Here is a 27,341-nt window from a genome sequence, read left to right as displayed (position 1 = left end):
GTGGGCGAGTGGGAACAGCAGATGCCAGCTGTCTGGATCAGGTAAAATTTGGGATGCAGTAACTGGACACTGTGATAAAAATCTTGATGCTGAATGAAGTGATGGAGAAATCAGTTCTTAACCCTGAAGTTCTTCAGCAGCAATGGTGGCAATTTCTAGAAGATCTAGGTAGGCTAAGGAATCACTGCAGCTTCTGTTCTTGGGGATGAAGCAGTCCCTTAGGAGCCCCATTTATACTGGGGGAACTAGGCTGTTGCTGACACCAGTGCAGGCCTGTTCCTGTTATCACAGTCTCTGTTGACAAGCTGCTGGCTGCCTCAGTGTTTTCAGCACCCTCTTGGCCAGCTCTCCTGTGAACAGTGTTTAAATGGTACACTTAAGTAATGGTAACTCATCCACGCTGCTTCCATGAGTGTCTGTTGGTGGGAACATGCCAACATTGCCTCAGCAACCGTGCAGTTTCTGCAGAAACTCCCTGCTGTTCCCCAGGCACCATAGACCCAAACTCATGTCAGTGGGCTCAGATGCCCAAAAGCTTTAGGTGTAATTCTGCTGTACTGGGGCTCTTTGTGTCCCTGCAACCATAGAGGGGTCCTGGACAAAAAGTAAGATGGGTTTCTGGTGGCCTTAGAGGGTGGTTCCTGGGCTGAAAGGGAAGGTATGTGGGGAAGTACTGCAGAATAACTGTGCTGTTTGTACCCTGCCTAATGGGCAAATTCCCCTTTCTGAAAGGGTTGTTGCACTTTGTGCTCAAGATGCAGCTTCCACCCTGTACATTGCAATGTGTCTCCTTTGATACATGAGCAAGTGCTTGGGAATGACTTGATCTTGTGCTTTAGTGGTCAGAATATCCCTAAAATAGCAAGCTGAAGCTGCTGAGCTTTGACATAGACAAGAAGAGACTTGGTTTACCAAGTGGTGCTGCATGGTTTCTAGCCATATGGTTTTGCCTGGGTGTGACTTTGTGGAGGTGTGTTCAGATTCCCTGGACTCCTGCAGTGACAGAAGCGAGTTTAAAGCATCTGCGTATGCTGTCCTCTGAGTGATGTGGTGTTACAGAAAGCAATGGCGAATGGGAAGGATATTTCCTGCAGTGCATAATGAGCTGGTGGAACTCACTTCTGCAGGATATTCTAGAAACTGCTAGCTTGGAGAAAAACTAATAAGAGCTGTCTAATTACACTGTCTTTCCTAAACACTTTAAAGATTAACGCTAATACCCTTGGTGCACTTAAAGGTGGCTGTAGAAGTGGGTAAGTGGAGGATTCTCAGTCATTCTATATAAGAGTGTCTCCTCTAAACACCTAACCCTGGTCCATGCTGTTTGCCACTTTGCAGAGGTTGGTTAACATCCCCTGGTGGGCCAGGGAGAAGGAAAGCCTCCTGTGAGCTGGTGGCACTGGCTAATTCATGTCTGGTTCGTACTTATGTCCTAAATTCATGTGTATGCTGCCATTATCCTAAGTAAAACTTGCACAGAAAGTGGCATTAGAAGTACAGAGACTGGGCACTGTGGTGCACACAGTGTTCTGTGGCTTGGGTCCCTTTGGCTGTGCTGCTTCACATCTCTTGGTGTATTAAAGCTCATTGAGTGCTAACCCTCATTAGTGAGGGTGTTGAGGGAATAAGCACAGCCTGATTCCAATACAGAGCAAAGGCACACTGGGCTGATGGACCATTCCCTTCATCTCCTTTGTGGAAAACTGTGTGTGCCACCAGTAAATGGGCAATGAGCTCATAGGTGGGGGGCCCTGTCACTGGGGATCAGGCACCCTCACCCTCAGAGCTGTGGTTCTGCTTCTCCTGGGACCACGGTCATGGCTTTTCTCTTCCCAGTGGCTTCTTGAGGCAGGATGCTTGGTTGTGGGGATCTTGGTTGCTGCAAATGAATGAGCATCTTGGGCAGGGAGCAGAAGGGAATGCTTCCTTAACAGCACTGTGCTGGACTGGAGCCCTGCCCGAGTCCCACAGGACAGATGGACAGCTTGCTGGATGCGCAGCTGTGGAGCGGGGTGGAGTTGCCTCCAGTGTGCTTTAAAACCTGTGCTGAAAATGGCTTTGAACAGGGTGGGGAGAAGTTCAGTGTCTCTCTGGATACAAATAGAAGCCCCAGTAATAGTTGCTGCAGATGGGTTTGGGAGTGTCTGTGGCTGGTGTTGTCTGTTCTATCCGTTGGGTCCTTACTGTAAGGCTGAATCTGTGCTGCAAGGGGGAGATGACCAAATCAGAATGCCAGCAGTGCAAGATAACCCACAGCATTCTTGGGTGGTAGCATCTGATGCCTCTTAAATTTGTGACCTTCTACAAGTGGCCTTCCCAGTGTAATAGTTTTCAGTGTATAAGTACTTATAATTTCTCTGCTCAAACATTGCTTGGAATTGCAAATCAGAGCATCTCCAAGAAGCTCAAGACTTCTGGTACATTGAAAAATGCAAAGTCCCTCGTCTGAAGAGATCCCACTGTTCAGGTTTTCCTTCACTGGTTAAAGGTTTCTGCTCACACCCCATGCACAGATACAGGTCTCTAATGAGAAGTCCTGAGCAGCAAAGCGCTGCTGCCCTTGCCTGCCCTGTGCAGTCCACCCAGCACAGTTACTCAATGCTGTTAGTTAATGCCACAGTTCACCCTAAAGGCATCTCAGTCATGGGTGACCAGAGAACACAAATGGTGATGGTGCATGGGAGGAGCACCTGGACCATGCTCTGTGTGACTTGCACATAAGCCAGGCTATGCTTCTCAGCTCTGTGATTATAAGCAAACAGCAGGTACAGTAAGCAGACCTGAGGGTTATGGGGAGCTGGTGAAGTGCTAAAATGTTCCTCCTGGTTATCTGAGAGCTTCAGAAGGGTTTTGCTGGGCTGGCTGCTCTGTAGCTCTCTATGGAGGCAGTGCACAGATTGGGCTGTAAGGTGGGTGAGCTGCTCACTCTGGGATGCTGCTGGTATAGGCTGGAGCTTAGTGGAGTAAGGACTGTGGCAGGAGGGTCCCCAGCTTAGTCAGTAACATATTTCCCTGTTGGGCACCTCTCTGTGTAGTATCAAGGTGAGGTTTTTCCTTTTCAAAGATGAGTGCTACTAAGATTAATGAAGGGAAGGCACTGAGGGAGTGGGTATTTATAGCACTTCCATGAACAGTCTCTTGAAATGCAGTCACGTAACGTGGCTTTCCAGGAGTGTGGTTTTGTTTAAGCAGTGTAAGACTACTAAAATTGCTTTGGTGCTCTAAAGACATTAATCCTTTCAGAGCAGGAGGTGGCATCTTCACAGGGATTCCCCATCTTTGTCTAGATGGAAATGGTTACCTCTTGACTAATGAAATTCAGGTAGGTTTCTCATCTGTGCCTCTAATGCAGGTATTGACATTCAGTCTGCAGAATGCTCAGACAGCTTCTAAACAGGCCAGATACAGGTTTGAGGAGGCCTGTCTGTTTGGCCATGGCCATGAAGGCTAGAAACATGCTTTAGCAGAAAAATAAGGTTGGAAGCGATTGCTTTGAACTCCTAAAAATCAATGAGTTTCTGTACTGTCTTTGGTGGTAACTGTAACTGTGGATCACTTACATGGGCTCTACAAATAAAACATTCCATGATTTGTTATAATTTCAACCTTGAAGTGTTCTTTGAGTTGATGAAAATCAGAGGCCAGGCTGCTTGGAATGTGGCTGTTCCAGTTCCCTTCGCTACTGAAACCTGCTCTAAATGCAGCTCCTTCCATGAGACCCTGGGGTAAACATGGGCCCAAAGACATGGGCCCAAAATCTCTGAGGGGATAATGCCAATGACAGTGATTCTCACTTGCTGCAAGGTTACTGGGTTGTTTCACTTGACAAATGAGGTTGTCTTGTAATAGGAGAGACTATTTCAGAGCATGAGGAAACGTCATCTGTTCAGCTCTTCCTAGGGAGAAAGGAGGGATGCAGGGAAGTGACAGCAGTCTGAGCCCTGCTAACGCATTTGAGGGCAGCCTGACTCACCTTCACAACTGACTGTGGCTTGGAGCCTTTGAGGTAATTTAACCAGGATAAGGATGGCTTGAATAGGTCCTTGAAGTCACTGGAATGATCAGAAATATCCCCAGGCTCTACTGAGTCAGCAACAGCAACAGAATAACTGGGCACTTCATGCTAGACACACACTTGAGAGCAATTATGATATTTAAATCTGAACCCAAATACTTTGGCTCTGATCTTGCTGGTGCTGGCAGGCAGTGAGGTCAGCGCAGTCTGGTGGAGTTTGAACAGAGGCCTCCTAAGGTGACACTGGATTTAATACTCTTTTATGAGTCCTACATTTAGGCTTTCAAGAAGCAGATGCCTGGCTCTTGGGAAGCAGAGGGAGAGGATCACAGCATGCCCAAGGGTCAGGAGGGCTCTCCAGGCTAATGCTGAAACATAGGTCTTCTGCTGGGGCTGCATCAGTGGGTACTGCCTAAACCCTGGAGAGCAGCCATGCAAGATGCTAATGTGGAAGCATGCTGCTTTCTAAAAGTAATTATGCAAGGAAGACTATAAACAGACATCCCTGCCTCAAAAATCAATCATCCCCAGCACCGCTGTGAATTCTAACAGCTTGCTTAAATAAGCCTTAGAAGATCCTGTGAGCAAGAAGAGTTTAGTGCTGCAAAGCTGGAAGCTTGAGTGAAACTTCCACATTTTGTTGTTGGTCTGCACCTTTGTGGAGTGTGGCTGATGTTCACAAGTGAGCTTAGCTGATGGTGCTGCAGAATAAGGTGTGTCCCTGCCCCAGTGCCCATGTGGGTTGTGTTCCACATCGTAGCACAAGCAGCTCCAGAGCAGATCCGTGCCCTGTTGAGCTGTAGCCCTTTGAAAGGGGTAAGTCAGCAACTGGAGCACTCCAAACTGGTGGCATTGACCTCTGAGCCATGAGGGCACGCTGCCTGCTCTGACGGTCCAGGAGCATCTCTGTCCTGCAGGAATACTGGGATGCTCTTGGCTGCCTCAATACCTTGTCTTTTCCCACAGTTATGAGAAACAGTGAAACTTGGGTCAGAGTTGTGTTGAGGGAAAAGGGCAGAGTGCTCTAGGTGAGCTTACTCTGACTTTTGCTTTTGAAACCCGTTGTAAGATGTGGCTTCTGGGTTTGCTGCGCAGTCAAAAGTCCCTGGTTTATGGCTGGAGAGGGCTTCAGTGGGATTATTTTGCAAATGCACTGATCAAAGCATCCCCAGTTCTTCAAGGCTTACGATCTTTGTTTCAATTGCAGTGTTTCTTGTAGCCACAAACTTGTTTTTACAGCTTCCATAATCAACCCTTTGACCACATGTACATTAACAGGAGCAGGTTTTTTGTTTGTACTCTGTAATTTCCTTCTAGCAAAATGTGTGATGCTCTTCAGCTGAGCTGGATGGCACAAAGGGGTCCACAGGAACAAGACAGGGGTGCTGCAGTTTCCCTCTGTATATAGAGCAGCACAAACACTATTCATACTGTCTGTTGGTATGTGGATGGATGAATTTTAATCTAGCTTATCGACCCTGAACACCACTGATTGTCCCCAGGAAACTGCTGCCTTTCTGTGCTCATGTGCTGCCCTCCCCTTGTTTTGCCTGGCTGCAGTGTTCAATATCAGACAGCAATTGATTTCCTTTCCCCAGTTACAGCCCTGTGGATGTAAACAGCAGCTGGGAAATCTGAGCTGTGCTCCTGTTAAACACGCCAGCACCACCACTGCACCCCTCCAGCACCTGGGTTCTGGAGGCTTGCTGTTAGGTGGGGATACCCCAGGCAGCTGGCATTCCAAGTGCTGTCCATGGGGCAGAACAGCAGCTGCATGGACTGGGAGACAAGGTATTTAATTGTAGGGATATGTTTTCTTCACTGACAGTTTGGGTGGCTCTTGCTTGTCATAGATAATAGCCCCCTGGTACGGTAAGGCAAGGCAGCAACGTGAGTGTTCTGTGTTTTGGTGGTGTAGCCATGGCTTATCAAGGGCTGCTCTGTTGAGGCTGTTTCTGCACTGCACTGTACAAGACAGGGCTTAAGACTTGGCCTAGAAGTTGCCATAGCTGTGGCAATGAGAGAGAGTCATTGAGAGAGCCGTGGTACAGTGACTGTGGAATGCCAGCAGAGGACATGTTTTCCTTTAACGCATAGCAGCAGGGCTTTAAGGTACTTCACAAACATTTGTTCCATCAGCATCTAACAAACTTTATGGCTTCTTTCCATTTTTATAGGAAAAACCACCACCCTGCTCCAGACCCTGAAACTTGTCAACTGATGGGACAAAGAGCTGAGACACTTGGCTGTGTTAGGACACTAAAACATAGGGTTTAGCCAAAGAAAATTTCCCCACCGTGGAGGCTTACACCTGCCAAACCCTGCAGCATTCTTAGGAGGCTTTTCTATTCCTTTTCTCCATTTCCAGCCTTCCACACATCATGGTTTTCCTTTTAACTTCTTTTGCAAGCTAGCTCTGGCTCTGCCTTCTGCTTCCCCTTATGCTTTGGTTTGGGTTACCAGTGTGAGCTGCTGGCTGTAGGCTGTTTCTGCATTTCTGCCTCCAGCTTCTGCTTGGAGGCTCCTCTTGGATGTTGTGACTGACCTGCTTTTTCTTTCTCTCTTGCTGTATCTCTCTTTTTCTCTCCCCAATCTGTCTTTTGCATTCTCTGTTCTCCCCACCTCCATTCCTGCAGGTTCATCATGCCTAGTGGCATATAAAAAGACTCCACCTCCTGTCCCACCGCGGACCACATCAAAGCCGTTCATCTCTGTCACTGTGCAGAGCAGCACTGAATCGGCGCAGGACACCTACCTGGACAGCCAGGACCACAAGAGCGAGGTGACCAGCCAGTCAGGCCTCAGCAATTCCTCAGACAGCTTGGACAGCACCAGGACACCCAGTGTGACGAGGGGGAGCGTTGTGACTCCAGCCAGAGACACCCCCGAGTTACCTCAGAAAAATGCAACTTTGAAAAGTGACAAAGGGACTCTGACCAGCGAAGAGCCTAAAGTGGAGAATATCCCCAAAAGAAAGCTGTCATCTATAGGAATACAAGTATGGAATAGTTTGTTTTCCTTTGTCCTAAGGAATGTCCTTAACCCATCCATTTAGCGTGTGCATTTTGTGTGACCAGGTGTGCAGAGTAGCGACAGAAACTAACTGCCTTGTCAAACTAACTTTCTGTGTTCCTGGGGTGCAATACAGCAGAAGCTTTCCATAACAGACCAGAAAGTACTAAGTTCTTTTAGTATGAAATGTTCCACAAGGCAGTGGGACTCTGTTAACTGGGTGAGTCCCTCTGAAGAGGCCTTTTGCTGCTTCTACGCCTTAACATCAATCTGCTCCTTGTACATCACTGTTCTAGGGACAACTCTTTTCTGAGAGGTGGGCCCTTCTACTTGACATCCATGTAACATGGGCTGCTGCAGTACAAAATGGTCCCAGGACTGCAGGCAGGTGGGAGCAGTTCCTTGCTGCTCATTCCCAGCAGGTTGCTGCTTCTCTTGTTGGAAGCATTTAACCCTGTGGAAATGAGTGGAAATGAGCTGTTGATCATATAGTCAGATGGGAACCCATCGAGTAAATCTGTGCTTTGCTCAACAAACTTCAGTCATCTGCGATTGTCCACTCTTGCTGTGGACAGATTTCCCAGTTACAGATGGCTCCTGTGAGCACTTGGGCAAATCCAAATGTGGGTTTTGGGCTTTGAGCCACCACATGTGTTTAGGCTGAGTAAGTTCTCCATTGGCTTTACAATAAGGCTAGCTGGCCAGTTGGGTACATGTGCTAGTGAAGGCTTTTCTGCAGGGCTAGCAGGACAAAATACATGCTGAAAGGGCAGCAAGGCAAGAGAACTCCCATTGGAGAGGCTGTCTGCTTTCCTGTCCTCTTCCTTTTCTGAGCTGGTTCCCCAGCCACCTGCCCCACAGCCTGGGTTTCCTTCCTAAACCCTTCTAATCCTCTTATCCAGAGCTGTGAAGGGTGTCAGTCCCTGGGACAGAGGAAGCTGGGCTTTACTGTCAGTCTCAATCAGATCACTGCCCTCTCTTGAGTCTCTTGGCCTTTGCCTGTGTCAAATACCCATACAGTTAGCCCATCAGGAGCAAGGGACACGCAGCCCATCCCCACTGTGCCACAGCTGAGCAAACAGGAATGGGTGGCAGAGCTGAGGGCCATAGAGCAGGTACCTGGCAGGACTGCTGCTCAAGTGGAGGCCAACCTGAGCAGTAGCCTTGTGCCTGTCCTTAGAGACCCCTCCAGTTGGTGTGTGGTGTCAGCATGCTGTGTGTGTGTGTGTGCAGCACTCCTGGTCTACTAATGTGAATTCCAGCAGCAAGTTCTTGTGTCTGTTTTTGTCTGTATTTTTCTTGTTCAATAAGGTTGACTGCCTTCAGCCAGTGGCAAAAGAGGAGCCTCCTCCACCAGCCACCAAATTCCAGTCCATCGGGGTACAGGTAGAGGACGAGTGGCGGTAAGTGAAAGGCGCAAGCTTTTGTAGTTTCCTTTCTTTTCAATTGTGCTCCCCCCACTTTTGCTTAGGCCTTCTCCCCTTCTTTGTTCCAATATGAGTGGTGTTGAATGGGGGCCCATGGAGAGCTCTTCCTCCACAGCACACAGCACTTGTTCTGTAAACAGCCAAATCAATGGGAGTTTGAAATTTCAAATGAAAAGTACACAATGTAATTACAGATGTGCGTCAGTCCTCTCAGCTGAATGCCTATTGCAGTAAGCAGGCAACCTTATAATTTTGTCTGTCTGAATGTGTGGTGTGTGTTTGTGTGTGAGGAGGGGCAGGGTGGGCAGGGTGAGGCTCAGCTGCAGGCATAATAAACAAGTGCGTTTCACTGTCAGTGTGTGTGAGGCCAGGCAGGGTGAGTTCTGCTCTTTAACGTTTGGTTCTGATCTCTCTAGAAACAGCCACTCTCGCAGCATGTCCACCAAACAGGACACAGACTCTGACACACAGGAACCTAATAACTCTAGCTGTAAATCATCTGAGAGAAGCCTCGCTGAGTGCCCCCAACACAACAACTCCGTTGGTGGTGATGCCACTACCAGGCAACCAGCCAAGCCCTCACAGATTAAGAGAAACCTCTCCTATGGAGAAAACAATGACCCAGCCCTGGAGCCTTCCTCTCTCCCTCCTCCTGACCCCTGGCTTGAGACGTCCTCCACCTCACCATCAGAACCCACACAGCCAGGAGCCTGCCGGCGGGATGGTTACTGGTTTCTGAAGCTGCTGCAGGCGGAAACAGAGCGGTTAGAAGGCTGGTGCCGCCAGATGGACCAGGAGACCAAAGAGAACAATCTCTCTGAAGAAGGTAGGTGGTGTCAGCCCTTGAACACCAGATGGGAGCAGCCCAGCAGCTCCTCCTCTGGAGCTGTAACTGACTATTGGATCAGCTTTCTGCAGTTACATTGCTGATAACCCACAGGGAACATAGAGATGAGTTTGGGACAAGGAATACTTTGGGAAGGATAAGGTAACTTCCTCTAGCAAATGGAGTAAGAAATAGTACTGTGATGCAGTATGCAAGATGGGCAGGGCATGGTGCAGCTTCTAACCATTCAAAACTGCTAAAAGCTTAAATGGATTGCTTTCCAGGGAGGCTGTGGGATCCTTCTCTCTGCATAACCCATTGTACTCCAGTGGGTAGGTAAAAACTTAGTTGGCAGTGGGGCAGAACGAGTGCGAGCTTGCTTGATCTGTTGAATCGGTGGACTTGTCTTCACAGCAAAGAGGAGGCTTCTTCATAGAGGAAAGCTTTGCTGAATGTGTGCCAAATATACACAAAGCGTATGTACAGGGAACACAAGGCCACTTGATTTATGGGTTTAGTCTCCGTTGGGCTTGTTACACTATTTTCAAATGAATTGGCAAAACCTGTGCTTCTAGCAGTGAAAACCATGCCTGTGGTGCACAGAGTGACAGAAGGGGCTGACTAGGCTGCAGAGGGCAGGATCTTTATGTTCTTTTGTTTTCTTAACACCTTAGAAAGGTGAAATAACGGTGAGAGTCAGTTATAGCTCCCTCCCACTGCTAGGGCTTGGGGAACTAATCTCTAATCCTATTGCACTAAGATGCTGAACTGGCTGCCAACTTGGGCAGGCAGTGCCAAGGCTTTCCCTGCATCGGGGATGCCCTTGTTTTGCGTGTAGCAAGAGTGCTCTAGCAAGAAAAGGCACCAAGACCAGTGCGGTGTTATATCTGTGACCTTAAGAGCAATCTCAGAGTAGATTCTGAAACTGAGAAGTTGGTGGGTATGGAGGAGCCTGGTTCACACTCATCCCACCAAGATCTGGGAACATTCAGAACTGATTCAGTTAGGTACAACAGCAGACAGGTGAGGAGTTGATTCATCTCTGTGGTGCAGTTTCATGCACTGTGAGTCTTTCAGCCATGCCCTTGGAAGGGAAAAGCCCATACAGTGTTCTCCATTAATGAGCAGAGGAGTGTTGCCATGTCCAGAGGCTTCTTGGAAAACCCACTAAGAGCAGTGGGAAGTCCTGGATATTAAAAGCCCTAAGCCTGCCAGCGTTTTCATCCCTGCTGGTAAATGGAGTTTGGAGATGCATCTCCTGTCCCTTGCTACTTTGACCTCATGCATTGAGTCCAAGAGCAGGTTGTGCAGAGCTGCTCACTGGGTTGTGCTAATGGCTTGTCTGATGGGATTAGGGCAGCTCAGGGTACATTCTGCCCATTCCAATACAGTGTTCTCAGGCTGGCCTGCTTTTGACCTGCTCTAGAAGGAGCAATAGTAGATGACAAAGACTTAAATTGTTTCAGTACATCTTCTTTCCCTGAGAGCAGTCATTTCCTTGGGGATTGCTGAAACTCCTTTTCTAATGATTCAGAAGTGTTTCTTTACTCCAGAAACACTTGAGTTCATTGCTGCATTTAACAGAGTGCTCTTGGTTTTTCTCCCTTGCAGTCTTAGGAAAAGTCCTGAGTGCAGTGGGCAGTGCACAGTTACTAATGTCACAGAAATTCCAGCAATTCCATGGCCTCTGTGAGCAAAACTTGGTGAGTCTGGATCTATTTCTCCTAGTTCTTGAGAGGGGGGTGTATCTGTTTCAACAGCATAACACGCACATGATCAGGTATTAACAGGCTGCTATCACTGTAAAACCAGAGTCAGTGTAGCTGTCACCTACAACCTGACCACTGTGCTGGATGAAAGCTGATTTAAGCCAGCAGCTGAGCAGTGGGAGGCTGTCACCTCACCCTCTTCTGCACAGACAATTGTTGGGCTGGGCTGTGCTCAGGGAGGAGTGTTTGCAATTCCTTTTGGTGCTTATGTGAACACTGGGGAATTCTCTTGAGCTGCTGCTGCTCAGGGCATGCTGACTACACCAAGTCCCTGGGTCTGAATTGTCAGCTGGCCACACTGCTGTTTGTCCTGGAAACAGCTACTTGTTACTCCTAAAGGGCTTTTCTGAGGGGAATCACTGAGCTTTTGCCAAATGGAGGGCGGGGGGGATGTTTGAGATGTCTGTCCTCCTCCAAACATGCTTGCTTTGCATGTTGCTTACATGTATGGTAAAACTGTCCCAACAGGACTGTCCCCCTGGGGTCACAAAGTGCTGTTTGGCTTGGGTCTCTTTGTATGTAGTGCAAAGGTTTGCCTTGCTGAGAGCTGAACAGGGCTAATGTGGGAGTAGATAGGAATCTGTTTCGGTGTTTTCACCCCAGCCTTTATTGTGGTACACAGATTGTGCAGACTTCCTCAGAGGTAAATTCCCCTTTACTTGCAAAAAACACAGAGGAACTTGGGAGGAGGAGGAGAGGTGAACTGCTGAGCATCTGTGTGCTGCTATCTGGCTGATCACAGCTGAGGGAACAGCAGCAGCACCACTACCTGCCAGGCTCTCAGCAGAGGTTTGGGCTGAGATCACCCTTTGACCCTTGGTGCTGCGTTGCTCAGACCTGATCCCATGGTTCCCTGAGATGATCCAGGCATATGATGGCAGTTCAGATGTCTCAGAACTCAGGAAGAATCGGTTCATGAAAGAAACTTAGGCTACTGAAAGTTTTCAGCCTAGCTTGAGAAATACCAATGCTTTCAGACTGTTTTGTGGGGGATGTAGCAAAGTAATTCACTCATAAAAGCTTTGGCTTCTTTCAGTCACTATACCCTAACATGCCAGTTCTCAGGTGTTAGAGCTGTGCTTTGCATCGTGCTGTGCTCGCTTCCATTATTACCACCCTGAAATCAGGACCTCTCTGTAAGAAACCAGTGGTTCTAGCTCTGAATCACATGTTGGGGACCTTCAGCTGGAGAACATTTCTAAAAGGGTATTTTATGCTTTCCCTTCTAGAACCCTAATGCCAATCCCAGACCCACAGCCCAGGACCTAGCTGGGTTTTGGGATCTCCTCCAGTTGTCCATTGAAGACATCAGCATGAAGTTTGATGAGCTGTACCACCTGAAAGCAAATAGCTGGCAATTGGCAGAGACACCGGAGAGAAAGGTGAGTGTGGGGTTGTTGAGACTGGCCAGAGCACCTTGCAGGCGTTCGGGTGTGTGAGGTCTGTTTCTGTCTGCAAACAGAAGATCTCTAGGGCTTTTACCTCCTTGCCCTTGTAATCTCACAGCCTTGCAATGTACTGAGACCATTCCTCTTGAGTAATAGCAGAAACAATTTTGTACAAGGGGAAAAAGAGTGCTGTGATGGAGAGAGCAGAGTGATGAGTGGTGATGTGTGCTTAAAGCAGGGATGCAGAGGCCTCTAGTGTTACAAGGACTGTATGAAGAGGTTTTAACTATTCCTGGTGGTGGAGTAGTCTAAAAACACCTACTGGAACCTTTTGAAAACGCAGCACAGGCTGTGCCCAGGCTGCCTGCCTAGACAGGAGAGTAAGCAGGAGGACTATGGCTCTGGGCAGGGTGGCATATTACAGTTGAGTTCAGTCTTCATGCGCTGTAACCTGTAGCTGGGCCGGGCTGACTCTACAAACCCTAGTCCACTTCACCAAAGGCCTGTAATGTACCATGTAATGCAAAATAGCACATTTGTAGACATTGGAGAAGCTCATTTTGAGCGCTTTGCTCAAGAGCTGCTCCTGCTTCTTTCACCTGACACTTGATCTCATGCCATGAGTCCCCACTACATCAGAGCAAGCTTCGGTATGTGCATTTTGATGCTTGGGTTTTTCCTTACTTGTCTCCCTAAAGGAAGAGAAGAAACCACCCCCTCCAGTGCCAAAGAAGCCAGCCAAGTCCAAATCCCAACTGAACCGGGACAAAGCCTCTGATTCAGACAAGCAGCGCCAGGAAGCTCGCAAGCGTCTCATGGCAGCCAAGCGAGCGGCCTCAGTGCGGCAGAACTCGGCCACGGAGAGCGCAGACAGCATCGAGATCTACGTCCCCGAGGCCCAGACCCGCCTTTGAGCCCAGGGGCAGAGGAAGGAACCGCGTGGTTTTTATAAGTCATTAAAAAGGCAACAAAAAAACACCCGAAACACAAAAGGTTCTCTTAACCTGGTGTGGTTTCTTGAGTCTGGAGACAATGAGCCATGCTCGCAAAGGGCTCCCGAGTTGGCTTTCTTTTTTTTTTTTTCTCTCAGCTTTAAGTAATGAAGATTTTAAAAAAAACAAACAAAACAACAAAAAAAAAGAGGAATTCCCCCTCGTTTTCTCCCTGGCTGTGGTGTTGCTGAAGGGACTGAACAGACTCCTGGAAACTCCGACCCCTCGACTTGGACCTTCGGTCTTTTTACTTGTTCTATCTAATGAGAATTATTAGCTTGTTTACAAGAAGAGGACAAGACAACATGAAGCCTTGAGCACTTGCCATGCTGTGTTCTTCCTCCTCCTCGGTTCTGTTCTTCCTTCTCATCCTTTTAGTTTGACCTGCTCCTGCCTCCTTTCTCCCACCCCTTTGCATGGCTTTGTTTAACCGTGTTAGAAACAACCTCTCTTCCGCCGAGCTCCCGAAGAGAACACCCATTCAGTGTGTACTACTGTTGCACTCTGCTAGCAAGCAGCCTTTCTTGGGGTGGGGGGGATGCTTTGTTTTCCTTTTGATGGGGGATATCGGGGTGGGGGGAGGATGGGGTGGGCAGGGCCAGGGCCATGGGTTTGTATTCCTCTTGTTTGATTGAAGTTGAGAGGATGACAGGGTCTGTGGAATGTAATTGCAGAGTTGTTGAAATGCAGCCCAGAAGCAAATGTGCAATAAGGTAGCAAAGGGGTTGGTGGGGGGGGACAGTGCTTGGCTGGCTGATTGGGGAGAGCACTACCCTTCCTCCAGGCCCAGGAGCTGAAGGAGCACAGAGCAACTCCAGGCACGATCCACACATGCTTCACTTTGACTTTTTGTTCCTCCTCTTTTATTTTTTATGAGATTATTTTCCTTGAATTGCTTGTTGAGAAAGAAGCTGCTACACTGGGGGGGGGGGGATCCTGTTTCACAGGGGGAGTGTGATGGTATTTCAGGGTGGGAGGAGTGGGTTTTGTACAGAGGAAGGCACAGGTAGCTGGTGGTAGGCTGCCTGCCTGTATGTATGTGTACATATGCACATATACACTTAGTAGTACCTGTACATTGAATTCATACACACTTATACATGCCCATACACACAGTGCAGACGGTGTGCTTAAAAGCACCTTGGTGAGAATGGGCATATGTATAGCATATATTTTTACATGTACTATATCTAGATGTGTGTAAAAGTGTGTGTAAAAATATATACCCTGTGTGTAATCAGATGACTATTTTTTCCTTATCTCCCTGCTCTCTGGGTAGAGGAAGGATTGCTACATATTTTTTAGCTCATTTTCCCCCTTTGTAGGTCTCCTTTTCAGCCTGGCTTCTTGAAGCCACATCTGCCACCACCAAATTCTTTGCCACCCCCTCCAAAAAGCAGAGCATTTGGCCTCATTCGGAGTGATCCTGGTGGGATTTGGGGTTTTGTTTTCCTTTGCTTGCTTTGAATGAGTTGGGAGACTGTGTGTTAACTTTCACGGGGGTAGAATCCCAGAGACGGAGTCTGAATCCCAATGAGGGTGTTGGTGATCCAGAAGGCAAAAAGTAAAGGGAAATCCTGAATGATGGCTGAGTTACAATTATATGCTGTAAACTGTTGTCCATGCACAGATGCTCTTAGAGATTTACTCTCAAATGTGAAATTGGGTTTAATGTAACTCAAATCCTGCATTGGTTTTGATGGTTGTGGGTAGAGACACTGATGCGTTGGGTTGCACTGTTGTAAGGATGCTGTTTTCAAGATCTCTAGCATTGAACCGGGGACACGAAGGAAAAGGGTGGTTGGTTGGTTGGTTCTTATTTACTCCTCCAACCATGTCTGAGGCTGCTGTGGGGGGAGCTGGCCTGGAAGGCTGGTTTTTCTGGGGCTCATTTTGTTTCCTGCCACCTTGGAGGAGGAGAACTCGCAGCAGCAAGGGCAGCTGGCTGACTTACCATACAAACCACGATCAATAAACAGATGCAGTCTGACTTTACAGCGCCTGCTCGTCTCTCTCCCTCTTTATTCCCAGTGGGGTGTGTGGTGCTGGGCTGCAGTGGGCTGGGGCGGAGGGGGGATGACTATATATATTTAATCTTGACACCTTTATAAATGTACATATATATATTAAAATATCTACAAATATAGATTATTATGTCTGAAAATGATGTGTTTATACATATTCATACCCCTTTATATAGATAATTCTCTATATAAATCTGTATTTTTACTCTTCTGGGTCTGATGCCGCAGCAGCCAATCACGGGGGAGCCTAAACGCACGTGGATGTCAAGAAAGAACTCTCAGCCAATCAGAGCTGCGTGACGTTTAACAAAATGGCTGCTCCCTGCTATAAGATGGCGGGTGAAACAAAATGGCTGCGCCCTGTGCATGCAAGGGGTGGGGCTTTATATCAAACGCACTTCCGGGTAGGCAAGTAGGCGGGGCGGCTGGTGCAGGCAGCCAATTACAGCAGGGTGTGTGACTGCTGTGGCAAATGGGATGTGTGAGTGCCGAGAGGGGGCGGGGCTTGCGGTGGGGGCGGGCCTCGGCGGCGTGAGGGCTGGGCCGGGGCGGAGGGAGCAGCGGGTTGTGCCGGGCGGGATGGGGTCCCTGTGCCTCGCCCCGCTGATTCCCGCAGCTCCCCGCAGGCCCCAGCGGCTGAGCCTGCCCTGGGCAGAGCCCCCGGGTGTCGGTGCCCCGGCAGGCGCTGTGTCCCTGGTGAAGGGTGAGCCGCTGCGCTGTGCATCCCCTGTGTGTCCTGACAGGCTGCCTGCGCTGTGCTGCTGCCCTCTCTGCTCAGCTACCCCGTGTACCACTGCCTGCCTGCCGAACCAGCCCCGCTCGTGTCGCTGGAGGCCAGTGCCCCAGAGCACCCCAGACCCCGGGGGCCATGGTGTGTGCCCTGAGAAGCAGAACCAGGAGAACGAGGCGCAGGCAGGTAGGAGGAGCACGGCAGGAGGCAGGAGGGGATGGTTTGCACTGCGCTGACCGCACGTCCCTGTTGGGATCAGGCACCCTTGCTGTTCATTCCGGTCACGCTGTTCGGGGGTGCAGTGTGATGCCCTGCACGGGTCCCTCACATGAGCGAGTCACCCCTCCCATGGGTCCTCAGGAGCCCCGAGGTGCTCACCCGAGGCTGCAACAGGAGCAGGCAGAGTTCACATTCATTGAGCTCACAGTCCCCTGCCCCAGTGCTGGCCCCAGCCCCATTCCTCACCATGAGCACAAGGCACAGGCTGGAGGATGCCTGTTGCTAGTCCTGTCACCAGGGGTTCCCCTGAGGCCCTGTGCCTCCATCCTTCCACAGGGCACCGGAGCCAGGGAAGGGATGCAGAGCCCATCGGATCACCCTAAGCCACAGGAGGCCAGTGGTAAGCAAAGGGCTTGAACTGGTGCTAACCCCTGCTGTAGCGGAGGGCATGTCTCATCCCAAGGGAAGCAGTCACCAACCTGGCACAGAGCCTGCAGCCCTGAGCTGGTGAAGAACCAGCATTCACACTCCTAGGGCATACAAGGGGCTCACTCAGCCCTGAGCCCAGCTCTGATGCAGTGCCCGTATCCTCTGGGTCTCTGCCCCCTTCCCAGGCTCCAGCCCCAGCAAACTGTGAAGGAACCCCACTGACATTGCTGCTTTCTTGCCCTTCCAAGGGGCTGCTTGTCTTATTGCCCCAGTGCTGGCCAGGAGGAGAGGAGACACAAACACCATCCACCCTCTGCTGCTGCCAGATGCTTCCTGGCTCCGTGATCAGATGCTGTGGGAAGGAGCACATCACATCCCATCAGACCAACCGATGGAGCATGGTCTGGGCCCTGCTTCCTCCACACCCAGCACGTTCCTCAGGCCCCTGAAGCAGCTTTGCCCGATGTCAGGAGGTGGGAGCTGGGGGTAAGGGAGGAGCAAGTGAAGCCCCCGCAGATGACAGAGTCCAGGCTCACCCATGGCTCGTCCTTAGAAAACAAGAAACAAACTAGAAAACTTTTATTTGACAACGGAAGAACGAACAGAAAGGTATTTACAGCAGTTTTGTTTTGCTCCGTACATTTCATTCCAACAGTCCCTGCCCTCCCCTCGCGTTCTGGTCCATCTCCAGGTCCATGGCCCAGGCAGAGCTGTAGCACTCCTGCCTTCGGGGAGGAAACCGCTTTGGTTTGACTGGGGCAAAATTAACGGGAGGAGACCAAAAAGCCTCTCTGGGGGGAGGAAACTGCCCTGCAGGGTGGGGGCTGCCTACAGATAAGGGAGGAAGGCCTAAAATTCAGGAAGGAGGCAGAGAGCAAAGGCTGGGTGTAAAATGGAGCTGGGGGAGAGGAGGAAGGGGATGTTCACAGCCATCCCATGAGCATCCTCTGTCCGTGCCAGTGCTGGAGCCACCCCTGTGCAGCTCAGGGGCACCCAGCCTGTGACCCAGCACTGGCACAAACCTGCAGCCCCCGCAGCACTCAGGAGCTCCTCTCCCCATCACCTTCTCTCTGAAGAAAAGGGCAACACCAGCCACTAAAACCAGTGCTGCTCCTTTCCAGGCCCCATCACCCTGCAGGGTGCTGCTCCCCCAGCACCTCTGGCTCCAACCACTGCAGAGCACCAGGTCCTCTGGACGTTATTAACTCTAATCATGCAACTCAACAGTCAGGCTAACTTCCTAGGATTAGTGTTTCTCAGGATAGATAACATAGGTGTGCACTGCTCTTTAACTTACATTTTGCAGTGAAACAGCAACAGCTCAGTCCCAGGACCAGCGCAGCACCCAGGCTGTCGGTGAGCAGTGCCCAGGCTGGGCTCCCAGCAGGGACCAGCTTGTCACTAGAGGTCCCCAGCACCGCGCAGCCACCAGCCCTGGAGAGCAAGAGCAGGAGGAAGGGCGCAGGGACTCATCCCTCCGCTTCCCAGCGCAGCTGGTGGATGAGGCAGCCCCGTTTGCTGGGAGCCCATCGGCTGCAGGCTGTGAGTGCTGCACTAAGAGGTCACCACACAGGCCCCTGCCCACGACACGCCTCTTCCCACACTAGTTTTTTAACCAAAAAAACGAGAAAATCAAGAAGTTGGATATAAAGTTTTCACAGTCTCAGCTTCACATCCACCCCCAGCAGCTGCCTGCAGTCAGCACCGCGCAGGCTCTGCACCGTGCTCTGTTCCAGGGCACATTGAGCAGGAACTGGAGACGAACACAGGGGGGGCTGTGGAAATGCTGAAGAGAGGAAACAACAACATAATAAAAATCATATAATAAATCACAATTAAAGGGAAAATGTTTCAACACAAAAAAAATGCTAAACAGCACCATTGAGATTTCTACTGGCAGCATCTAAACAAAAAAAGGAGGGTCCCGTGTTTTCCATGTGGAAAAAACACCACAGGCTTCGGGTTTCCAGTTCATCTGTGCTTTGCCCTTCGCTGGGCAAGGCAGGGCTCTGGAGCACAAGGTACCAGGAGGGCCCTCCACAAATAAAGGGGGAATAAAAAAAAGGGGAGGGGAAGGGAAGAGATGAGCGATTTGGGAGGAAAAGCTTTTCATCCACAGTCCTTAAAACAGACACCAGCTTTAAAACAACCATCAGTTCTCTCTTTCTCTCCCTGCAGAAGCGGCGTTGGACCCTTGTTCCCAGGGCAGAGAAAAAGAAGTCAGCAGGTTTCCCAAGGGGAGCTCCACCGGAACCCTCCGCGGCGGCAGGGAGAGGTCAGTAAAGCTGCAGAGGTCTTTTCACAACGGCCACATCCTCCCAAGGGCAGCAGACGGGAGCCACGGGACAGCCCCTCCTCTCCCCGTCTTGGCTGGCACAGACACCAGAGCCCCACAGAAGGCAGGAGTCCTCTTCCATGACGCGCTGGTTGAGGGGTGCAGGCAGGCGGGGTGTGGAGGGGGGGGTCAGGCACCCCGAGGAGCTGGCCATGGGGTTATTTGGAGAGGGCGGCTGCGGGGGGCTCAGTCTGGGGCGAGAGGGGCAGCTGCCCCCCCTGCCGCTGCGACTCCAGCTCAGCCGCCTTCTGCAGCGCCACCTCCACCAGCAGCTGGAAGCTGCTGAAGTCGTCCCCAAAGAGCTCGGGGGGGGTCGGGGGGGGGGTGTTGAAGAGTCCGCTGGTGGGGCTGGCTGCCTCGGCGCGGGCCAGCAGGGTCATGGTGCTGCCGGGGGCACCCAGCGCTGCCTTGGGGACAGGGTCCGGCTCCGCTCGCTGCGGCCCAGGCGGCTTCTCCCAGTCGGGGCTGTGGGTGCTCACCACCGTGAGGCTGCTGCCCAGCGCCTGCGCAGGGTGGCACAGTACCTGCGGGCACACGGACATGGACAGCACCTTGGAGGCCCCCGCGGCCGTCACGGGGGGCACCACCAGCACCCCGGAGCCGGCAGCACCCCCCCGCGGCAGGGCCACGTCGCCAGCTTTGCCCCCCCGGCGGGAGATGGTGAACTGGTTGGGGTCCTTGCCGTCCTTGCGCAGCATGTCCGGGAGCAGCCGCCGCCGCGCGTTGATGAACCAGTTGCAGATCTGGGAGGAGAGAAGGGCACAGCGCTGTGAGCACGGGGCCGGGAGCACAAAGCCAAGGTAGCAAAAGCATCCCCAGACCCAGCAAGCAGATCCCACACTGAGCCTGTCCCCCAGCACTGCACCTCCTTCCCATGGGGCTCCGCAGGGGCAGAGCTGCTCCAGGCAGGGCTTGCCCAGGCATGCACGGAAACCCCAACACCGGCTGCTTCCTGCTTGGCACCACCAGCCCCTTCCTCTCTGCAGCCCCATCCCGGCTGTCTGTGGCACAACGTTCCCCCTGAGCCCTGCCAGCACACCCGGGCAGGGACCATGCATGGTGCCAGCACCCCACACCACCACTGGCACCTTCTCATCGTGCCAGTATCAGAGTCTTGGCAGTTGTGGGGCTGAGGCACCCCATGATCCACAGCAAGGCTGCACACTGGAGCTGCCCAGGCAAGGATGGGCTCAGCGCTGACACCCCAAAGTCCCAGCAGCTGGCAGTGCCCAGCCTGGTGCAGATGAAGTGGGGTGCAGCCTCCCCCAGCCAGAGCCTGGGGTGTTGCACAGAGCCAGCGTGGAGCCCAACAGCATCCAGCAGGTGTTTGTTCCGGGGGGAGTTTTCCCCATCTCCAGGTGCCAGCCTAGCTGGGACACTGAGGTTGCACAGAGCAGACAGACAGGAGCATGGATGGAAAACCCTAAAACCCCTCAGCTCACAGAGCTGCAGCCCCCCATCCCCTAAGGGGGTGTCAGGGATTGCAGCAGTACATCCACACCTTCCCGTGCCTCCTGCCAACGAGGCTACAGCCAACTTTAAACCTCTTCCAAACATCTGCACACCAAAGAGGAAGCCCTTCAGAAACGCAGCAGCCATGTACTCAGCCTCGGCCGTGTATTGTTTCAGCATCTTTCTATAAAATGCTACATTAAAATAACTGCTTTCTTCCTAGAAAACAATTAGAAGAGAATAAATCAGGGGGGGAAATGACTGATCTTTGCTAAATCAACAGCTATGGAAAGTATTTCCCCCAGGGAGAGAGAACTCACCACAGCTTCGATCGCAGCGAGATCTCAGTTGCTCTTTGTCTTTGAGACAGTATTTGTCATTGAACATCCTCTCATACACCCATCTCGCCCCCTTTTCCCTTCTAACCCCTCCCTTGCGAGCCTTAGCTGGGTCCCCATGACATGATCTTGTGATCCCCTGGCCATCAATCACTGTAATCCCCAACCGGAGGGCTGGACTTCCAACAAAAACCCCAACCAGCACCGAGAAGCTCCTAAAATCCTGCTGTGCCCCCAGCAGCTCCCTCTGGAGAAGGCAGCACAGAGATGGGCACAGGCACCAGTGACACCGCAGGACACCGCACGGTGTCACCCACCTGGGGGCTGGGATCAACCTGGGCTTTGAGGCAAGGAGCTTTTTGCTTCTTTCCAAGCAGGGCCATCGCTTGGCCCCACCACAAGCACAGCCTGGGCTGTCCCTTTGGGCAGTGCCCCCACCTCCACCATCACGAGAGCAGCATCCCCTCTGCAGGGAGGAAGAGCCCATCCCCACAGGAGGGCACAGCATCCCCTATGCACGGAGGAAGAGCCCATCCCCACAGGAGGGCACAGCATCCCCTCTGCACGGAGGAAGAGCCCATCCCCACAGGAGGGCACAGCATCCCCTCTGCAGGAGGAAGAGCCCATCCCCACAGGAGGGCACAGCATCCCCTATGCACGGAGGAAGAGCCCATCCCCACAGGAGGACACAGCATCCCCTCTGCAGGAGGAAGAGCCCATCCCCACAGGAGGGCACAGCATCCCCTATGCACGGAGGAAGAGCCCATCCCCACAGGAGGACACAGCATCCCCTCTGCAGGAGGAAGAGCCCATCCCCACAGGAGGGCACAGCATCCCCTATGCACGGAGGAAGAGCCCATCCCCACAGGGAGGGCACTTGGAAAGCTGCTGTTGCTTGGGAAGCCTCGCCAGGAGCAGGCACTGCTTTTGCACCTCCCCACTTCCTGCCCTGGATTGCTGGGGGAGCTGTGCTCCCCATCCCTGGCTCCAGCTCCCTGGATGCACAGCTGACCAACCAGGGGTGCATGGCCCGTGGCACCAGCAGAGCCCTGTGCTCAAGAGGCTCCTGGAGGCACTGGATCAGCACTGATGGATCAAGCCCTGCAGCCAAAGCGTGTCCCACACCTCCACCCAACCAACAGGCTTCTCCCCCCCACTGCGGCCTGTTGGGTCACCTCAGATGGACACAAACCCCAATGGCAGCCATCGGAAATGCCCCCGGAGGGGACCCCCAGCCTGGGGGGCACGGGGGCAGCCTCTGCATCAGGCACACACTGGCTGCAGTGCAAAGCCACACCTCACAACAAGCCCATGTGCCTGCAGCATCCTCCTTGGACCCAATCTGCTCAGGGCACAAACACCCGCAGTCCCACTGCCACAAGCCCTTGGGTAAACCCCTGTATGCCAGAGCCCATATATCTGGGTTTGTCCTGTCCGCACCAGTCCCAGTCCATGACAATCCCAAACTCCTGCAGCCCCAAACCCATCGCCGTGCTCTGACTCGAGCCCTCCCGGGACCAGCACCTCAGAGCAGCTCGGACACAAACTTGGTGCAAAGCCAGGATTTAAATAACCCATTAAAATGAAAAGAAAGTTAGCCTTGGCCAGGAAGGCAGAAACTAGACACAGCCACTGCCCACACACCGGTGTCTGCCTGCCCAGGGCCACGCTGAGCTGCAGGGAAAGAAGCCAGAGGTGCAGCCCAAGGAGAGGAGCTCAGCTGCAAACCCACTGCCCCTTGCCTGCTGCCCTGCACACAAGAGCTGTTTCCTACCCTGCTGTCAGCACTAGAGCATCTCCTTCCCTGTCAGGAAGGCTGCTGGTGTTCCCATGGATCAGCAGGACAGGGCAGCTCTTCCTGACACCCTAAGAGCCAAAGCTGAAAGGGAAAGCACCGCTCATCCCCACTGCTCCTGGCTGAGCATCCATCACAGCACCCCAAGGAGAACACCAACCCACAACCAGGAGCAGGGCAGGGGAACACCTGCCCCAGAGCCCTCAGCTGGGCTGGGGTTTCCTTAATACACTTGGTGTAACCAGGGGCAGCTGGGCCAGCCAGTCCTTGGTGCTGCAGATGCGACCCCAGGGTGCTTGCTCCCTGCCCACTGATGTGTGCAGAGGGGCAGTAGCCCTCACCCCTTTACTGGGAGTGTCCAGGGGAAGAGGATAAAGCAGCCCCTCCTGAAGCCCTCCCACCCATAGTGGCTGTTCCTAACAGAGTATTGCTAAGTTGGTCCCCATCCCAGCCCATCCATCTTCTGGCTGGCCAAAAACCTCTCCTCCTGCACTGCCACAAAACTGGTCCCCAGGGCTCAGACCTCTTCCCAAAAGGATGCTACCATGTGCCAGTGCCTTTGCTCCCCTGCGTTCCCTCACTTGCTCCTCACTGCCCTTCAGTGGCAAGCGATTCCAGCATCCCAAACCCTTTGGGATCTTCAGCAGGGTTCTCGCAGTCCAAGCCCTTCCCAAGCACTGTGGCACAGGACCCCGCAGCACCCCCAGGACGTGGGGACTGGCTCCTACCTGCAGCACAGAGAGGCTGGTCTGCCCCGAGAGGCTGAGCTTCTCCTGCTCCGAGGGGTAGGCATTGAAGCGGTGCTCATACAGCCAGTCCCGGAGGATCTTCACGGACTCCTTGGGGAGGTTGCCCCTTCTCTTCCTCTTGCTGGGCTGCGAGGGGTCGGGGGACGTGGCGCTGTCGTCCTCCCCGAGGTCACTGTCCGACATGGTGGAGCTGCCCGCAGACCTCTCCTGCTTCAAGCCTGCCAAGGAGGGGGGGACCAAACAGCGGGCATCAGGCTGGGAGTGCAGGGGGGAGCACAGCCACAGACCCCCCCGCACCTTAAACATGGGGGCCGGCTCCTTGCGCAGCTTTGGGGTGATGCAGATGAGCCCCCCGAGGGGGAAGAGTTACAGGCACCGCCTGAGCCCCCCCGCCCCCGGCTCTTTGCGGGGCTCGGGGCAGCCGATAACAAACGGCACACTGAGGGGGGGCACTCCAAGTAAACCAATCTCGGCCGGAGGAAGAGGCCGGAGCCACTGCGGGGCGAAGGCACCACGCGGGGTCATTGTGCGGCCTCCCCTTGCCGCTGTCACCGCCGGGCCCCCCCGCAACAGGTACCGCGGGCCGGGCCCCGCAGACACAAAGCGGGGGGAGCGGCGAGCCCGGACCCGGCCCCCCCCCCCCCCCCCTCCCCGCGCCCCGCTCCGGGGGGGAGGCGGAGGAGAAAGAAAGAGGAGCCGGAGACCCCCCCGCGGCCCCGCACCGGGCACAGCCGGCCCCGGACGGCTCCAACGACCTCGGCCAAGTTGGAAGCGGCGCCGGGAGGGAACAAAACCCCCGAGCGCGCCCGGCCGCGGCTCCCGCAAACTTTTCACGCCGGGGGGCGGCTCCCGGCCCGGCCCGGCCCGGCCCGCACAAAGGCGTTGGGACCGCGCCGTGCCCGCACCCCCAGCCCGGCTCGGCGCTGTTCGAGTCGGTTCGGGTCCACTCGGCCCGTCCCGGAGCCCTTCGGCTCCACTCGGCTGCGCTCCGCCGCGCCGCAGCCCGGCCGGGACTCCATGTTTGCCGCCCGCCCCGCTGCGCTCTTACCCCCGGGCCGCCGCCGCCGCCGCCTCAGCCCTTGCATGGGCCGCCCCGGGGTCGCGCCGCCGCCGCTCCGGTGCCCGGTGCCGGTGCCGGGGGTGCAGCGGGGCCCTCCCGCGGCGCGGGGCTGGCGGCCGAGGCGCAGCGAAAAGTTTTGGGTGGGCGGCGGTGACAGATGCCGAGACAGAGTTCCCTTTGTTCCCGAGGAGGCAGGAACTCGGCCGGGCCCCCCGCCCCCGGCCCCGGCCCCGGCCCGCCCGCCCCCGGCTGTCACCGCCGCCGCACCGGGCAGCAACAACGGGCCGGGACCTGGCGGCAGCCCCGCGGAGGGACCCCCCCAACACCCCCGCACCCGCTGAACGGGGCTGCACCCGGCACCCATCCGGGACACCCGAACGGGGACACCTGAACGGGGACACCCGAACAGGAACAACTGAACAGGGACACCTGAACAGGGACATCTGCACGGGGACACCCATGGGACACCCGAACAGGAACACCCAAACAGGGACACCTGAATGGGGACATCTGCGCGGGGACATCCATGGGACACCTGAACAGGGACACCTGAACAGGGACATCTGAACTCGGACACCCATGGGACACCCGAACAGGAACACCTGAACAGGGGCACCTGAACAGGGACATCTGCACTGGGATACCCATGGGACACCTGAACAGGGACACCCAAACAGGGACATTTGAACAGGAACACCTGAACAGGGACACCTGAACAGGGACACCTGAACAGGGACACCTGAACAGGGACATCCACACCGGGACACCCGAACAGGGGCACTCAACCAAGGACACTAGAACAGGAACACCCGCACAGAACACCCAAACAAGAACACCCAAACGGGACCCCCCCCTGTACACCCTCACAGGACATCCACCCAGGACACCTACGGACACCTGCATGGAACACGCGTACAGGGACACCCGCATGGGACACCCAAACAGGGACACCCGCACAGGGACCCGTACCCATGGCCATCCCCACAAGGCACCCCACAACCTCCTTCTTTCCTCCAGCTGTGTCAATGCTGACCCCGGTACCTGAGCACCACGTTACTGGTGTCCATGGGCAGGCAGTGGTAGCAGGGCCAGGCCCTCAGTGCCATGGGTTAGTGGTGGCCTTGGCAATGCTTGGAATGGTTGGACTCAAAATGATGTTAAAGCTCTTTTCCAACCCGATTGATCCCATGATTCTGTGACAGCCCCAGCACTGAGTGCTTCCTTTGGTGGCTTTCTGATGGAGTAACCAGGAAACGAGCAGCTCAGCACATCACTGCTGCCATGAAAGCAGAAGGTGTTCCAAAGCAAGGATGATGATCCCATGGGTCAGGCACCCGTGGGCTGTATGGGGTGCTGTGATGGATGGTTCCATGGATGGATGGATGGATGGATGGAAGGCAGGCTGGTCCCCTTCAGCCTCTGCAATGGGGATGACTGATAGCAGCATCCCAGCAAGGAGACCTCCCCTTTAAGGATGTCCATTCCCCCAATCCATGAGGATTCCCACACTCATCCTCACCAAGCCACCACGCACAGCATCCCCAGGGACCTTCGTACAACCCGAGGGCCTCAGGTCCTGCCCTTCTCCAGGCAGAGCCTGTTTGCAGCGGGTGTTTGCTCTCTGTCCTCACAGGCCATGCTGCAGCTCCCTTCCTTCCCCTTATCATGGGTATCCCTTTGGGTATGGAGAAAGGTTGCAAAAACCCTTCTATTTTAGGGTTTTGGCCCATCCAGAGCAGACTGTGTGGAGCACAGGATTAAATAGCGAGGAAAACAAGAGAATTCCTTACAGCATCTGTTTAGTTGCTGCTAAACCTTCACTGTCCCGAGTGAAACTGTACCCCCAGATTACCATTGCTCTGTTAATGCAAGCGTGGTGTGGGCTGGTGAACCCCAGGGGAGGTGTGGGGCCAGCCGTGCAAACCTGTCCTTCCAGCAGCCTGCCTTTGCTCCCACCCTTTGGAAAGGGCTGTGCTAAGCCTTGTGCCCAATTGAGACACCAGGGAAATGGTCCCTGAGCTCAAATACCTGCCCAAATGCTCACAGATACAGGTAGTGTGGAAGCAGCTTTGGGAAGACCCCACTGGGTGCCTGGATCCTGGGGCAAACCCAGTCTAGAGCAGGAGCCATGGGGCAAGGGGCCAGGGCAGGGGCTTCTCCCCACCTGCCCTCCCTAGGGGCTTGTTCAGGGCCCATTGACATTATAATGCTGTTAAACATCAGCCATTTGAAAGACAATGGGGCAGCAAGAGCCCGAAGAGGGGTGCTGGAAACCTCAGGCAGCCTCCCAAGGCACCGACCTGTCCCCGGCAGGACCCCCTGCTCCCTTTGCCCCCCCTCTGACACTTAACCTGGGTTTGGTGGCCACCAAGCCCATCCCACTCCCAACACTGGGAGAATCCGGTCACACAAACTGGTCCTTTGGGGTCAGTCCTGTGCTGAGCATCACTCCTGGAGGGAGACAGTTTGCCCACAGCACAGCAGAGACCATGCAGAAGCTGGAGGCCCTTTCCCACACCATTGGGTTTATCTCCAGCATCACCCCATGTGCCCCAAAGTGAGCCATTCACTTTGGTGTGTATTCCAGTGAAGGGGGCTTCTCAAAAGCATCCTGTCCTGTGGCAGCCCTCAGGGCTGGGACGTGGCTCTGGAAGTGGGAGAACTGGGGGTTATTCCCTGGGGCAGCAGGGAATTAGGGAAGGTGAGCTCGTTTGGGGCTGTTGCTGCAGTTCCTGAACCCAACCCCAATTCCCCCAGGGAGCACAACACACGCAGCACATC

General features: G+C 53.6%; 2 protein-coding genes across 11 annotated transcripts in view; one reads left to right on the top strand and one right to left on the bottom strand.

Moving 5' to 3' along the window:
• The window catches only part of DLGAP4 (DLG associated protein 4), a 128,161-nt gene extending 112,737 nt beyond the window's left edge, over window positions 1-15,424 (top strand). For 7 of the 8 annotated variants that reach the window (XM_061361684.1, XM_061361681.1, XM_061361685.1 and 4 more), the window contains 6 exons: window positions 6,652-7,013; window positions 8,339-8,430; window positions 8,871-9,280; window positions 10,892-10,983; window positions 12,279-12,431; window positions 13,136-15,424. In XM_061361684.1, the coding sequence (XP_061217668.1) occupies window positions 6,652-7,013; window positions 8,339-8,430; window positions 8,871-9,280; window positions 10,892-10,983; window positions 12,279-12,431; window positions 13,136-13,351 (1,325 nt within the window). In that variant the 3' untranslated portion in view covers window positions 13,352-15,424. Of the gene's footprint in view, window positions 1-6,651; window positions 7,014-8,338; window positions 8,431-8,870; window positions 9,281-10,891; window positions 10,984-12,278; window positions 12,432-13,135 lie in introns of those variants that run through there. The other variant, XM_061361689.1, reaches the window with a different exon arrangement.
• A 1,956-nt stretch (window positions 15,425-17,380) lies between these two features.
• On the bottom strand, window positions 17,381-24,795 carry TGIF2 (TGFB induced factor homeobox 2). Of its 3 annotated transcripts, none has more exons than XM_061361654.1 (3): window positions 24,549-24,795; window positions 23,480-23,718; window positions 17,381-19,909 (listed from the first exon to the last, which is right to left on the bottom strand). In XM_061361654.1, exons 1-3 carry the CDS (start codon window positions 24,583-24,585, stop codon window positions 19,325-19,327), a joined length of 861 nt encoding a protein of 286 aa, XP_061217638.1. In that variant the 5' UTR covers window positions 24,586-24,795; the 3' UTR covers window positions 17,381-19,324. The 3 variants fall into 3 exon arrangements, with proteins under 3 accessions (XP_061217638.1, XP_061217639.1, XP_061217637.1); XM_061361655.1 differs by lacking the exon at window positions 24,549-24,795 and adding an exon at window positions 24,256-24,355; XM_061361653.1 differs by lacking the exon at window positions 24,549-24,795 and having other exon boundaries at window positions 23,480-23,904.
• Between the last annotated feature and the right edge of the window lie 2,546 nt (window positions 24,796-27,341).

This window comes from Neopsephotus bourkii, unplaced genomic scaffold (assembly GCF_033783945.1).
Source record: "Neopsephotus bourkii isolate Nb327-2 ecotype Australia unplaced genomic scaffold, CSIRO-AGI_Nbou_v1 NB_1060, whole genome shotgun sequence".
Classification (NCBI taxonomy): Eukaryota; Metazoa; Chordata; class Aves; order Psittaciformes; family Psittacidae; genus Neopsephotus; species Neopsephotus bourkii.
Note: the sequence above shows the minus strand (reverse complement) of the source record. Positions and strands in the feature narration are given on the sequence as shown.

Bases quoted from the DNA above. Each gene is read 5' to 3' on its own strand.
- TGIF2 (XM_061361653.1), bottom strand. From the start codon at position 23,806: ATGTTTAAGGTGCGGGGGGGTCTGTGGCTGTGCTCCCCCCTGCACTCC. The intron at 19,910-23,479 runs GTAGGAGCCAGT...CTCTCCTCCCAG, and splicing joins CCAGCCTCTCTGTGCTGCAG to ATCTGCAACTGGTTCATCAA.